The sequence below is a fragment of the Pongo pygmaeus genome, chromosome X, assembly GCF_028885625.2.
Source record: "Pongo pygmaeus isolate AG05252 chromosome X, NHGRI_mPonPyg2-v2.0_pri, whole genome shotgun sequence".
NCBI classification, from domain to species: domain Eukaryota; kingdom Metazoa; phylum Chordata; class Mammalia; order Primates; family Hominidae; genus Pongo; species Pongo pygmaeus.
The window spans coordinates 28,023,059-28,036,744 of NC_072396.2; the positions used below are offsets into that span (position 1 = coordinate 28,023,059).

Here is a 13,686-nt window from a genome sequence, read left to right on the forward strand (position 1 = left end):
AATCACTTGAACCCGGAAGCTAGAGGTTGCATTGAGTCGAGATTGCACCACTGCACTCTAGCTTCAGTGACAGAGTGAGACTCCAGCTCCAAAAAAAAAAAAAAGTTATATAAACAACCACATAGACACAAGCAGAATGCCATGTGACCACACAGGCAAAGTTTGGACTAATACAGCTACAAGCCAATCAACTCCAAGAATCCATGGCCACCCACAGAAGGAAGCTAGGAAAAGGCAAGGAAGGATGCTATCCAGTGTCTCAGAGGGGTCATGGCCTTGCTGACACCTTGATTTTGGACTTCCAGCCTCCAGAACAGTGAGAAAATACATTTCTATTGTTTTAATAAAAACAAATAACTGCACATTGTAAATCCAGCTTGCTTTTTTAATGAATGAAAGTACACTCTGAAAGCTACTTCCTTCCAATTACTTATAAGCTGAAATTTTGTTATATCTTTACAGAAATGTCTGAAGAGACTAACATTTTTCATAGTTAACTTTGTTTTTCATATAAACATAAACTTTTGTGTTAAAAAGGTAACTGAAGGAAAGAATACCATGGCTAGAACCATTATACAAGTAATGTTGTAGGCTTTTCAACTGAACTGTTATTGTTTCTAATACATACCTCTAGAACAAAACTACATTAACATTATCGACCTGGTTCTTCCCCATTCCAAACTAAGACTTTCCTTCCCAAAGATGATTTCCTCCCCCAAATAATGCCACAAATTAAGACTTTCTTGCCAAAAAGTTTTCACTCAGGTTCTGGTTACTATTTTTTTTAAGATTATGAGAAATTTTGTTTTTACAGAATTAAACCCTCTTAACTCGTCATATCTGTGATTTATCATTATAAGTTCACATGAAAAAGCTTGTGGAATCAGTCTTTTTAGCTCATGGATGTTTATAGAATTTTTGTTGAGCCACATGTTGAGGGTGCCCCATATAGATTTTAGGAGCTAAGATGAGGTTTCTTCTTGGGGGGTGTTTCATCTTCTTTATCTTCTTCTTTTTCTTCTTCATCATCTGGATGATCCACTAAACGAACCACACTGCTACCACTTGGGCTGCCTGTTCCAATAGCAGCACAAGCAGAATAAGATGAAGAGAATTTGAAGTCACCAGAAGATGTTCTTTTGGGAGAGTCTACCTTGTCTTCATGTTCTTGGGTTCTTTTAGTCTCCATAAATTCAACATCATCTTCCAGTGGTGGCATAACTGCTTCTCCTTCTTGGGTTCTTTTGGTCTCCATAAATTCATCGTCATCTTCCAGTGGTGGCATAACTGCTTCTCCTTCTTGGGTTCTTTTGGTCTCCATAAATTCATCGTCATCTTCCAGTGGTGGCATAAATGCTTCTCCTTCTTGGGTTCTTTTGGTCTCCATAAATTCATCGTCATCTTCCAGTGGTGGCATAACTGCTTCTCCTGCATCTTCCATAAAACATATTTCTTCTTGCAGCTCCATTTCTTCTATCGTACCTCTGAAAACTACTATATTTCGCAGTACAGAAGGTAAATTCTTTTGTATTTGACTTTGTCTGTCTCTCTCTCTTTCATATTTAGTCTTCAATCTTTTGAATGTCTGAACATATTCAATCGATTCAAGTGTGTTATAAAACTTTTCAACTATATGTGAAACAAGAGACTTGATATTTTCCACTCTTATGTATTCAAATAGCTCAAGAATAGCTGAATTCAACATATTGTACCGAGTTCCATTATCTAGAAGAGCATTTACAACTGGCTCAAAAAGATTTCCTTGAATGATGTAATTATTACAAGCTTCATCATTAAGGCCAATCATCCTTCTCATAAAGCGAAGAACACACAAAATCAGGTGAGTATGCTTTGAATTCATCAATATCAAGGCCTTTCTTAGCAAGTCTTTGTTCAAGATATAGTTTCTTATGTAGTATGTATGATGTTGTATACAAAATGTAAGTAGCTCTAATATCAAAGCAAGCAGTTGTGCTGTTTGATTATCATTGGGGCAATTTTTGCTTTTGTCATATCCAGCTATATCATCCTCCTCACAGTTGTGTTCTGTGGTGGCAGCCAAAAGTGGTGCTGTAAATTTATGCATGCAATGTTTGTAGAAGAAATGTAGAAATTCACTTCTTTCACTTCTCTCAGGTGTTGTCAGCATGTTGCATGGATCAAGTAGAGTATGGAGAACTACCATCAAATGAACAGCACCTCCTAACTCAGGATCAGTATCACAGATCATTTGTTTAATTATTACATTAATGAAAAGGTCACTATCTTTGCACACCTGAGCTTCTGAAATTATAAATTCTCGGATCGTGGATGGACTGTACTCCACTAGATAAGCACATATAACTGCAGCAGCTGACCTTACTTGCAAATCATCCCTGATCATTACGATTTTAAGAACAGGAAGAATTCCCAACTGTGTCAACGTTTCACATAGTGCATCCTTGCTTTGAGGCTGTAATGCCTGAGAAAATGAACATAACTCCTTGAAAAAAAATAGCAATTCACACCGTCTATCATCATGTGTAGTCTCATCCTTTAACTGTGCAAAAGCTTCATACAAAAATTTGTGATCTTTCTGCAGCATGCTTACTATCTCAGCCTTGTTGGAGCAAATAAAAGTTGTAAGCGTAGAAAGAAAATTATCTTCAAATATGGAAGGCACAGGTGAAAGAATGTCATAAATGTATTGTAATCTGTATGTCTGATGTATTTTTTGCCTAAGTTCAGACTTAGTTATTGGTATAACTTCCTTGAACTTTGCATCGTTGGTCAAGAAGTCCCTATGCCTTTTTGGCTGATCCAAAGCAGGGTCATACTCAAGGCATCCCACCACATCCATGATACACTCGTCAGAAAACATTATCTCAAACAGACATGCCTCGTTGAGGGATAAAATTCCCTTAATAATTTCATGCAAATGGTATAAACCTTCAGTATTCTCTAGGTTTTCACAAGTGTGGAACAGTTGCAGTAGTTTTGGAATATAAGCCTCATTTTTCAAGATCTCAGCCAGTCTTTCCCTATCCGTAGTAGGTGAGGAGAGAACCGAGGTAACTATGTTAGCAATTTGATCAAGTGTATTGAGTTCACAGTCAGGCAGCACAACCGTATTACTAATTACTGACGTTTCATTAAAGTCTTCTTCTGGTTCATCTGAAATGTCCTCTATGGTTTGGATAGACGGATCCTTACCTTGAGCTTGGCAAATTTCTTTCCAAATATCCCGGCAGCCGGCTGGGTCCTGGAAATTTAGCACCAAACCCTGGTTCTCAGCTTCATACCAAACAATTAGTGTCTCTTGGTATTTCCCATAGGGCCTGTCTGGAGGTATCTGTGACCGCAGGATGACTGACCCATCTGAATCTGACCGAACAAGCAGCGACATGCCCTGGAACTGCTCGTCGTAGGTGGATGAGACCTGACCGGTGCCTAGACTGTTCCATTCCTCGTCTTCGTTCAGGACATAGACTTTTACACTGTACCTCAGGTCTGCCATGGCGTCCTCTGGCCTCGCTCCGTCAGGTCTGGTCCCCACGGCACTGCTTCCGGTACAGCATGGAAGCCGCTGTTATTTTGACAACGATGGTGGCCGAGATGGCACTCCTGATAGAAGACTGCCAATCAATAGAGGCTAGAGGGGCGGAGCCAAGGCTCTGGAGAGGCCGGAGGGCAGCAGGGTTCCCTCCTGTTCCCTCTGGAGGCCCTGTTACCTCTCACTTTCCCCCACCTCAAGCACACTGAATCTTCTCTCCATTGCCCCCCAACCCCCCATCCCCTACTGTCTCTTAAAAAGCGAGCCTCAGGCCAGGCGCGGTGCGCTCACACCTGTAATCCCAGCACAGCACTTTGGGTCGCCGAGGCGGGTGGATCACATGAGGTCAGGAGGTTGAGACCAGCCTGGATAAAGAGGTAAAACCCTGTCTCTACTAAAAATACAAAAATTAGCTGGGCGTGGTGGCGGGTGCCCGTAATCCCAGCCACTCGAGAGGCTGAGGCAGGAGAATGGTTTGAACCTGGGAGGCAGAGGATGCAATGAGCCGAGCCGAGATCACACCATTACACTCCAGCCTGGGCAACAAGAGTAGGACTTAGTCTCAAAAGAAAAAGAAAAAGAAAAAAAAAAGCGAGTCTCTTGGGCTGTTCTCCATTGTCTAGAAAAGCGTCGTTCTGGCAGGAATCTTGTGATTTCCCCAGAATTCTGCCCCAAAAGAATGTGCCTATGTAACCATTACTATACTTGTTAAAAGGAGCTGCCACCCAGCTTACAAATGGAAGCGTAGAAATTAGAATATGATTTTTCTATAAAGGGTTTTGTTTCTCTGAAACATTTTCACTCATCAGGTATTTGGGAATGGAAACTTAGGAACTTTGATAAAAGAAACTTTAATCACCTGTGTCCTGAGAAGTTCACATTTCACATTCTATGTCAAGAAAAGGCTGGTCCAAAAAAGAAGCAGGAGCAAGTGGCCTATAGACCATTAGCAAAAATCAGAGAAATGGTATTCAATCTTCCCAATAAGGCTTGGCATGAATCTGTACCATTCACTTAGACATCCTTTGGGGAGGATTGTTTTAAGAAAGAGTTGGTTAACTCCTCTGGTCTGTTTAGCTCATCCTAAAGCTCTATCTGCTAGCACAATGGGGAAAACATTTTCCCAAATTTTCCCACTCTATAAGGACACTCGTCATTCGTAGGTAAGGACTGGGCCAGAGGAAAACTGTGAGTTGAAATTAGCCAAGAGTGAGTATTGGCCATCACAGATCAATTATTTTATTTCTTTTCTGAATAATGATAACAATAACCACAACAACTAATAATACTTGATTACTTATTATTATGAAGAAAGGTAATAACATAATTGATCAAGTCTAATAATACTTGAATGCTTATTATGTTCAAGACACTGACAAGAATTTTGGAGCTACTTTCTTACCTAGTTTACATAATGATCCAATGATATAGGAGTATTGGCAATCTTTTTAGGATCAGGAAATAAACTTAGAGAAGTTAAATAAATTGCCAAAGGTCACACACTAATAAGTTGAGGAACTCTGTGTTCAACATGTCTTTCTGCTTCCAAAATTGGTTTTCTCAGCCATTGAACTATGCTATCCCCTTCTTTTCTTGGCCTTCATTACACTTTATTTCACATTTCTTCCATCTATATAATTTGTAATCAACATAAAATTATCAAGACAAGATGGAAGTCACGCACTTCCTCCTTTAGATCCACATCTGTGTATAGCCAACTGAAAAATAGAAGCTTGGATATGGCAACTCTGTTAAATATAATTTTAATAGTAGCCAAGTTGATTTTTGATGTAGCAGCAAGTTTTGCAGTTTTCTTTTAAAATATATTTTTCCAAAACATTAACCCTGTTATTGCAAGGGAAAGCTAAGAATTGGGGCACATCAAGCACATTTGGACTTGAAGAGTCCTATTTGTAGCAATCACTTCATTTTACATAGCACTGGAGATGTGTGACAATTCTCAAGTAGAAAAGAAAAATTTCCACACACCTCTTTTGCAATGTGGCCTACAGTAGATTATAGTTCAAGAATATTACTTATGACAGTACAGCTAAGGCACTTGGGGAATTGAATACAAAATGACAATTATTTCATGGGAAAATTTAAATCAATGCCAGGAGACTGCTGGTTTAGAAGCATTTACAAATTATAAATAATATTTAAACATAAAATTAATAAATGACATATGAGAATGATATATGTACTAAACAAATCTTCTTTCAACACGACAGTATGTGCAAATACACAATAATAATACTGACATGTATGCTAATGGTCTAATTTTTTTTCTCTGCTGTGTTTATATTGAAGTCTCTATCAGAATCAATTATAATACTGTCAATCCCTTGAATATGCCTTCAAATTCCATTCTCTGAGAGGCATTCAGCACAAATCTCTTTGTCCTCACAATTTCGTCACTGGGAGTTTCCCTTAGGCCAACTAAGGTTCCTTTATCTTAATTAGGTTAACTAAAGTCTTTACAATCTGAAAGTCTCATATTCACATTTCTTAGTGCTATTTCTGCAGTAGTTTCTTTCAGTTCCTGTCTTTATTTGGTGCGGTAAGTAGAGCAATGTCCTGTTTTCTTCATCAGTTAACATTATTATTTTTTATTTTTATAGTTGTCTTACAGGGAGCAAAGTAATAAGAATAAAATATTCTAGGAGCTGTGTAAATCCTTTAAATATATGTTATTTACTTTTTCATTTAGTCCTCATAAAAAGTGACCTAAGAAAAATATTATTACTACCTTAATAGAGAGGAAAAAGCTTCAAACTCCAAAACTGAGTTAAACATTTGGTTCAAACCCCTGTCGTAAGTGATGATGCCAGAACTTGAAACCAATTCTTTTATAGTTCCAACTCTGCACTTTGCTCTTCCCAATATTCAGTGCTCTCTCTCAGACAGTATATAAATTTTTATAGCAGATGTTTACAACAATGTAGTTTTTATTCCAACTATGACTGTTATTTGGTGTTTCTTCATTTTATTATGTGAAGAAAAATATTTGAGGCCAGTTCAAAATAAAAATGTGTAGATTGAGTCTTAAGATTCAGAATTCCTCTTTTGTTTTGCATGCTTGCCCCTCTCACATTTCCTCCCCATGACCATAGGGTGGTAAGATTTAGTTCTTCATGACTCTGTTCTGAAAATAAATACTTTTACAAAAGGATCTTGTAATTCATCCACATCTTAAGACCACTAGGGTTTAATTTTTACACTTGATCTTAGCCAAAAGGCCGAGAAGCAATGGGTTTAATTTTTATATTTCCAGAGTTCTTTAGAAAACAAAAAAAGGAATGAGTCACACATTTCTGAATTTTAGGTACAGTAAACTCCTACGAAATGTTTATACAGTCACGAGCCACATAAAGACATTCAGGTCAACAATGGACCGCATATATGACATTGGTCCCATAAGATTATAGTGGAACTTAAAAATTCCTATCACCTAGCTGTCACAACATTGCAGCCCAATGCATTACCTTATCTATGTTTAGATATGATTAGATACATAAATTTTACCATTGTGTTGTAACCGCCTATAGTATTCAGTACAGTGACATGGTGTGCAGATGTGTAGCCTAGGAGCAAAAAGCTATACCATATAGCCTAGGTGTGTAGTAGGCTATACCATTTAGGTTTGTGTAAATACACTCTATGGCGTTCACACAATGACAAAATTGCCTAAAGATGCATTTCTAAGAACATATCCCCGTCATTAAGCGACACATGACTATATAGGAAACATTTTGATGTCTAAATATTCTATCTATAAGAGGAGAGAGCATTTCATAGTGGGAAAAACAAAGTGATTTTTGATTTTATGAAATGGCATTAAAATACGGTTATTCAAATACATCTCATCTAAAATTTTCAACTTCAAAATAATTAGTGTAAAACACACCTACATGTTTACTACAAGTTTTCTAGCTAACTTATTCTGTGGAATGTTGCCTTTTATGGCATCTCTTATGGGAATATCTGAAACACAAGGAAAGCAGTGTCAACTCCATCTTTCCTGTGGCTCAGGTAAAAAATGTGAAGTCATTCTTGACTTTTCCCTTTTTCTTACTCGCCACATTCAGTCTTCTAATATATACTGTCTGTCTGACTTTCAAAACGTGTTCAGAATCCTTCCACTTCTCATCACATTTGTTATCATTATTACTAACAGTGTCAAATCCACCATCATCTCTAGTTTGCAAATTTTTAATAGTCTCTTCTCTTAGCTTTCACCTTTTCCCTACACTAGTGTATTTTCAACACAATAGCTAGAAATGGTTCTTTTAAAACAGAAGTCACACTGTCCCACTTCTTCGCTAAAAATTAATGTTTTTACCTTAGAACAAAAGCCAACATTCTAACTATAGTCTATCCATCCCAGTAAGATCTGGCCCCCTTGATCTACTTGAGCTCTTCACCTAGTAGTCTCTTTCTTCCTTATTCTGCCTCAGCCACACAAGCTATCTTGCTGTGTCTGAAGTACATTGGGCACACTTGCCTCAGGACCTTTGTATCTGTCCTTCTTTCTACCTGGAACACTCTATTTCTCATTATCTATGTGACTAACACGCTCATTTTCTTAAAAAATTATTCAAATGTTCTTGTTTTTCTAGTGACACCTTCCCTAACCACCTCTTTAAAATTGCAGGGGCCTCCCATTCCAACTCACCCATCACTTTTCTTCGATGTATATTTTCTCCATAGTTCTTAGCATCATGTGATCATTTTGAACTTCATTTATTCTGTTTTCTGAAACTAGACTACCAACTGCATGAAGGCGGTAATTTCCTTATTTTGCACACTGTTGTGTCCCTAGCATCTACCATAGGCATGGTACACATAGTTTCTCGTAATTATTTGCAGTATAAATGCATGAATAAATAAACATTATGCATAGGATGATTTCCAATAATCCATTTATTTATTCCACAGATAGTCATTGAGAAACCCCTATGGCCAGGCCCTATACCAGGCACTGGGGATGAAACAGTGAATTTGAACTTTATGTTCAGTCCTCTTATGGAATAGCTAGATAGTCTTATCAGGAGATATTTTTAATTTACAAAATACATATGTCATTTCTTCTGATACCTAAATTCCATCTTTTTCAATAGTTTTCTTTCTATTGATGGTAACCTAGGAAACAATACTCTCCTTTTAGTTGCATGAAAACTAGTGTATTGAATAAGCTGGATGTTTTCCTCTAAGTTTTGTCAAATATTTCTTCCCCAACCCTGAGAGAAACCTCAGGTAGAAACTGCAGCTTTTCCATCCACTCTCAAGTGTTGAAAGAACCCTTATTTTCTAGTATTAAAACGTTCAACCCATTTCAAACTTCTGTTTGACCAAATCAAGTTCATGGACAAGACCAGAATCAAGAGATGTAAAAGTATACTCCACCTAGACAGGGAGATCATAGCAAACTTATATAACAAAGGGCGTGGGTAGAGGGAAGAATGAAGAATTGGGAACAGTGTTGTATTCTTTCATAAGCTTGGACAAGTACAACCAAGAACTTCCCTCGGCAAAGAGAGATGTATGATTACTCTATACAGAGAGTATTAGAATGTGTGGACAGTTAAAATCTTCTTTTATTTTCAGGTGAAAACATCATCCTGTTATGTGTGCACTGCAGCAGTACTGGCTATTGTCTTCCCAGTGTCTCAGAGGTAAGAATCATGCAAGTATTTTCTTGGATCCATAGGCAGTTTCTGTTAGCATTAGTACATTCTCAGTACTAGTTGTGCGCGTGGCTTCCTTGGAACCTCCCAAATCTGCTCACACCTCATGAATTAGGCAGAGGAAAGAAAAAGGGGACAATGTTCTTTTAAGCTCATGTAAATTTTAGGCACTGACTTTCAGTGCCATGTTCTCTCTTTTTAATTCTGTTCAAATAGTTACTTCCAGACTCATTTCCAGTTTTGTTTTAAATTCTGTAATTCACAGATCTTTTCTTCTCTATTTGAATAGACTATGTTACTTCCTCTTCCTACCTTGATCATCAAGAATAACATTAGCTCTCTGCTTACTAATTACCCTATAGCCATGTTGTATAAGTACTAGTAACGAGCATAATTTGGAGTTAAAATGCTCCATTTTTGCCTGGAGATGGAATCATCTTCATTTCTTCAGTATAGTATAAGATATATTTATGTCATACAATATATATTTTCATTTTATAAGGAGCAGTCTATTTTGTCTTAACATTTTTGCCTTAATTCAATTAACATTTAAAGGGGTGCCTTGAATATATTTGATGTCTGATGAAAAAATTGAAATGAGTCAGAAACAGAAACAAAAATTTCATGATAAATAGGGGAAATCTTAAACACTTTGGCTAGTCTTGATATTGGACACGTTACTACTTGTGTGAAGATCTAGTTCATTCTTCCTGAAAAACAACCTTTTATGTTTTGTTACCGCTTGCTGATCTGCTATCATTTTCTCTCTTTTTTTTTTTTTTTTTTTTTTTTGAGACGGAGTTTTCACTCGTTGCCAGGCTGGAGTGCAATGGCTCGGCTTACTGCAACCTCTGCCTCCTGAGTTCAAGCGATTCTCCTGCCTCAGTCTCCCAAGTAGTTGGGATTAGAGGCATGCGCCATCCCCCCTGGCTAATTTTTTATTTTTAGTAGAGACTGGGTTTCTCCATGTTGGTCAGGCTGGTCTCGAGCTCCTCACCTCAGGTGATCCGCCCGCCTCGGCCTCCCAAAGTGCTGGGATTACAGGCGTGAGCCACGGTGCCTGGCCTGATCTGCTATCACTTTCTTAAACAGGAGGGCTGACATAGTGTAAGAATGTATTTTTGAATTACATATTAAAATCATTCAGAAAAAAAATCAAACATTTGTTTACAGTTAATTAAAATTATAATTTTTAAAACTTCTAATATAAGGGGTTTATCAAATACGTAGGTGAGAACAAATGTTCTCTAAAAGAGAATTTAGAGGAAGGAGAGTTTATTCCAAAGAACAACTTGCAAACCAGGGAGATACAGCCTTCAATGTAAAATGAAATTGCATTGTAGAAAACAAAGGGAGGATTTGGCTTTCATAGAGAAAGTTCGCACCCAGATTCCTATTCAGGACCTTTATGCAAATGAAGGATTCCAACTTGCTTGGTTCTGATTGATTGATCCCTGCTGAGCTCTAATTGGTCAATGCTTGCTGAGTTTGATCCGTTGATGCAGGCCATATACTATTGGTAGTTTCAGGCCATGTGAACATAAACAGACAGCTATGAAAGTCCCAAAGTTAAACAGACATGTGGGTTTTCTGGGAATTCAGAGAGTATGTGTGGGGTCTATAGTGAGCAAATGGCCACTTGGCTCTATTTTAAATTTAGGACTAGTTAGCCACTCAGGATTCCTCTTGATAGATTGGCTCTTTCAGGGCCGTATAGGTGATACATACAGTAACATGTAAAACAAAGATAAAAATTCTTAGTACTCATACATATTGCATGACCTTTTAAGTACAATAACTGCATTGGTTCCGTATGTTTTAGATGCCTCTTAAGCATTATACTTATCACAAAATGTGACCTTATAAAGTGAATTTCAATGAAGATTTTGCGCCTTAAAAATGCCTGTATTTGTGGACTTGTTGTTTGATTGGTTGGTTGATTACTGAGAGTAGGTAGAGCAGGGTAGTTGTGGTTTACCCATTCGATGTCATTAACACCACATTCCCTGCTTGTGACAACCAAAAATATCTTCAGTCAGGGCCAAATATGCCCTGGGTGAAGGAGACAAAGTCACAGTTGATTGAGAATGACTACTAGAAATAATTTTCAGTTCTTATCATCTACTAAGTTTTTAAAATGCAAATAGTAATTCTCAAAAGACAAATTGTATGGTCTTCTTTTCATATCTGATATAGTAAAACCAACTTATTTGAATTTTTGTGGTTCAAGATTTCTATTAATCAGGATTTCTTCATATTTACAGTAATACAATACGTGACATTTATCATCAGGCCCTTCTCCAGAAAAATAATTAAGAAGTGAATTTGTTGTTTTAGCAATTCCCTTTTGTTTTCCTGCAGTCCATTCTCACAGCACCCAGAGCTTGCATACTACTTTCTATAAATCTATACTCTTTAGCATTCTACCAGGCCCCACTGCTTCACCCCATCTCACCTTTCTTCCCGCACCTTGTTCCAGCTCACTGTCCTTCGTGCATATCTTTTTCCCTTCTAAGGGTTGCTGACCAGACCTCCATGCCCCTATATTTTCATATCTCCTTCCTCATCGTTCACATTCCATTTAAAAAAGCAGTCCCTCAAAAAATTCTTTGCCCACAAAATCTGAGGCAGCAACCACTTCTCTTCATACTCTACCATTACCCTATTTCAGTTTCTCAACAGAACTTTCTCAATCTAGAATTACCACATTTGGTTACTTTTATTGTCTTATTCTGCTCTCATCCCACTCCCCCAGCCCAAAAAAGACAAAGATAGGTCTCGGCCCATCTTATTTTTTTCTGTATTGCATTATCTAGAAGACAATGGGTGTTCAGTGACTATTATGAATGAGTGCATCAAAGATTGTGTAAAAATCACTCTTTCTGTTACAGTGGAAACATTTCATGATAAAAAGAATTCAATTCCTCCTCATATTATTAAAATCTATCAATTTGGTATCTGATTTCATTTACCTGTTTTTTTTCAGGTTCTTTCCTAAACTTATTTCTGGATGAGGATAAGGAGGTTAACAAACTTGTCTGAATTTCCACAGTGAGTAAATATTCTGAGCTTTGATTTGAACCGTGGTAGTCAGACTCAAGAACCTGTGTATGTAAGCTCTTTGCTACAAGACACGTCAACATTCTCTTTCCCTTCTCTTTAAATAGGTACAGAAGCCACATTATATGTCTACATTATAAAATCATCAAGTTAGACTCTTAAGCATTTGGACGGGCAATATATGTCTCCATATATCTCTTCTTATCCCCCATCCCCCTCTTTTTCTTCTTAATAGTACACATAGAGGACAATTAGATTTAAAGTGCTTCTACTTCATGATCTCTCTCCCTTAAAGTATTTACCCTCAAAGTATGAATATTCTTTTCTTTTAAATTTTACTTTAAGTTCCGGGATACATGTGCAGAACTTGCAGGTTTGTTACATAGGTAAACATGTGCCATGGTGGTTTGCTGTACCTATCAACTCATCACCTAGGTATTAAACCCCACATGCATTAGCTATTTGTCCTGATGCTCTCCCTCCCCTTTCCCCCACTGACAGGCCCCAGTGTGTGATGTTCCCCTCCCTGTATCCATGTTTTCTCATTGTTCAGCTTCCACTTATGAGTGAGCACATGCGGTGTTTCGTTTTCTGTTTCTGCGTTAGTTTGCTGAGGATGATGGCTTCTAGTTTCATCTATGTCCCTGAAAAGGACATGATCTCATTCCTTTTTATGACTGTATAGTATTCCATTATGTATATGTACCACATTTTCTTTATCCAGTCTATCATTAATGGGCATTTTAGTTATTATGTTTGCTTTAAATAGAGGTGAACTAACTTTAAATTTTATTCTCCTTTTTTTCTCATGCCTCTGACTGTGATAAGCTTTATTTGAAACATTAGTTTTACAACTGTGTGCTACTTTAATTTACCTTCAGTACTATCTTGACCCTTTCGCTTTTTGCAATACTTTTTCTTTCCAAATGCATTTTTTTCTTTCTAGATTTTTCCCACTCTGAACTCATAAGAAGTCTTTGTAGACATAGTTTTCATAGCAATTTGTCTCTTTCATTCATTAATAGGGTTATTCTTTGTGATAATCACATTATGGAGCATGTCAGTTTATTCACTCACACAATATCACTTCTAATGCATAGGAAGAATCATTTCTAAAAATTTTGTATATGAAAAACCATTTCTAAATTTTTTCATTTGATATTATCTCATTGATAACTTTGTTCTTGCTTTCACACATATAAGCAAATGGCGTCCACAGCTATAACTGGATTGCCGAAACTGGTTTTGTTATCCTGAACAGTTATTCTTTTTGCTTTAATTTTAAAGACCTCTGGGTATGAAGATGTAACAGCTTCCACAGGTGGCATTTTCTAATATCCTTCAACTTACATCAGTGAGATTCTTTTTTTTTTTTTTTCCTTTTCTCTTAAATAAACCTTCCTCTTT

At 37.2% G+C, this 13,686-nt stretch overlaps 1 protein-coding gene and 1 pseudogene across 1 annotated transcript; one reads left to right on the forward strand and one right to left on the reverse strand.

Moving 5' to 3' along the window:
* Positions 1–372: 372 nt before the first annotated feature.
* Positions 373–3,538, reverse strand: PPP4R3C (protein phosphatase 4 regulatory subunit 3C). Its single transcript, XM_054472429.1, has one exon. The coding sequence runs from the start codon at positions 3,494–3,496 to the stop codon at positions 956–958; it is 2,541 nt and encodes an 846-aa protein (XP_054328404.1). The 5' UTR covers positions 3,497–3,538; the 3' UTR covers positions 373–955.
* LOC129024041 (radixin-like) overlaps positions 3,495–13,686 on the forward strand; it is a 56,086-nt pseudogene continuing 45,894 nt past the window's right edge.

What these genes read in the sequence shown, in the direction of transcription:
- PPP4R3C (XM_054472429.1), bottom strand. Translation starts at nt 3,496, where the DNA reads ATGGCAGACCTGAGGTACAGTGTAAAAGTCTATGTCCTGAACGAAGAC.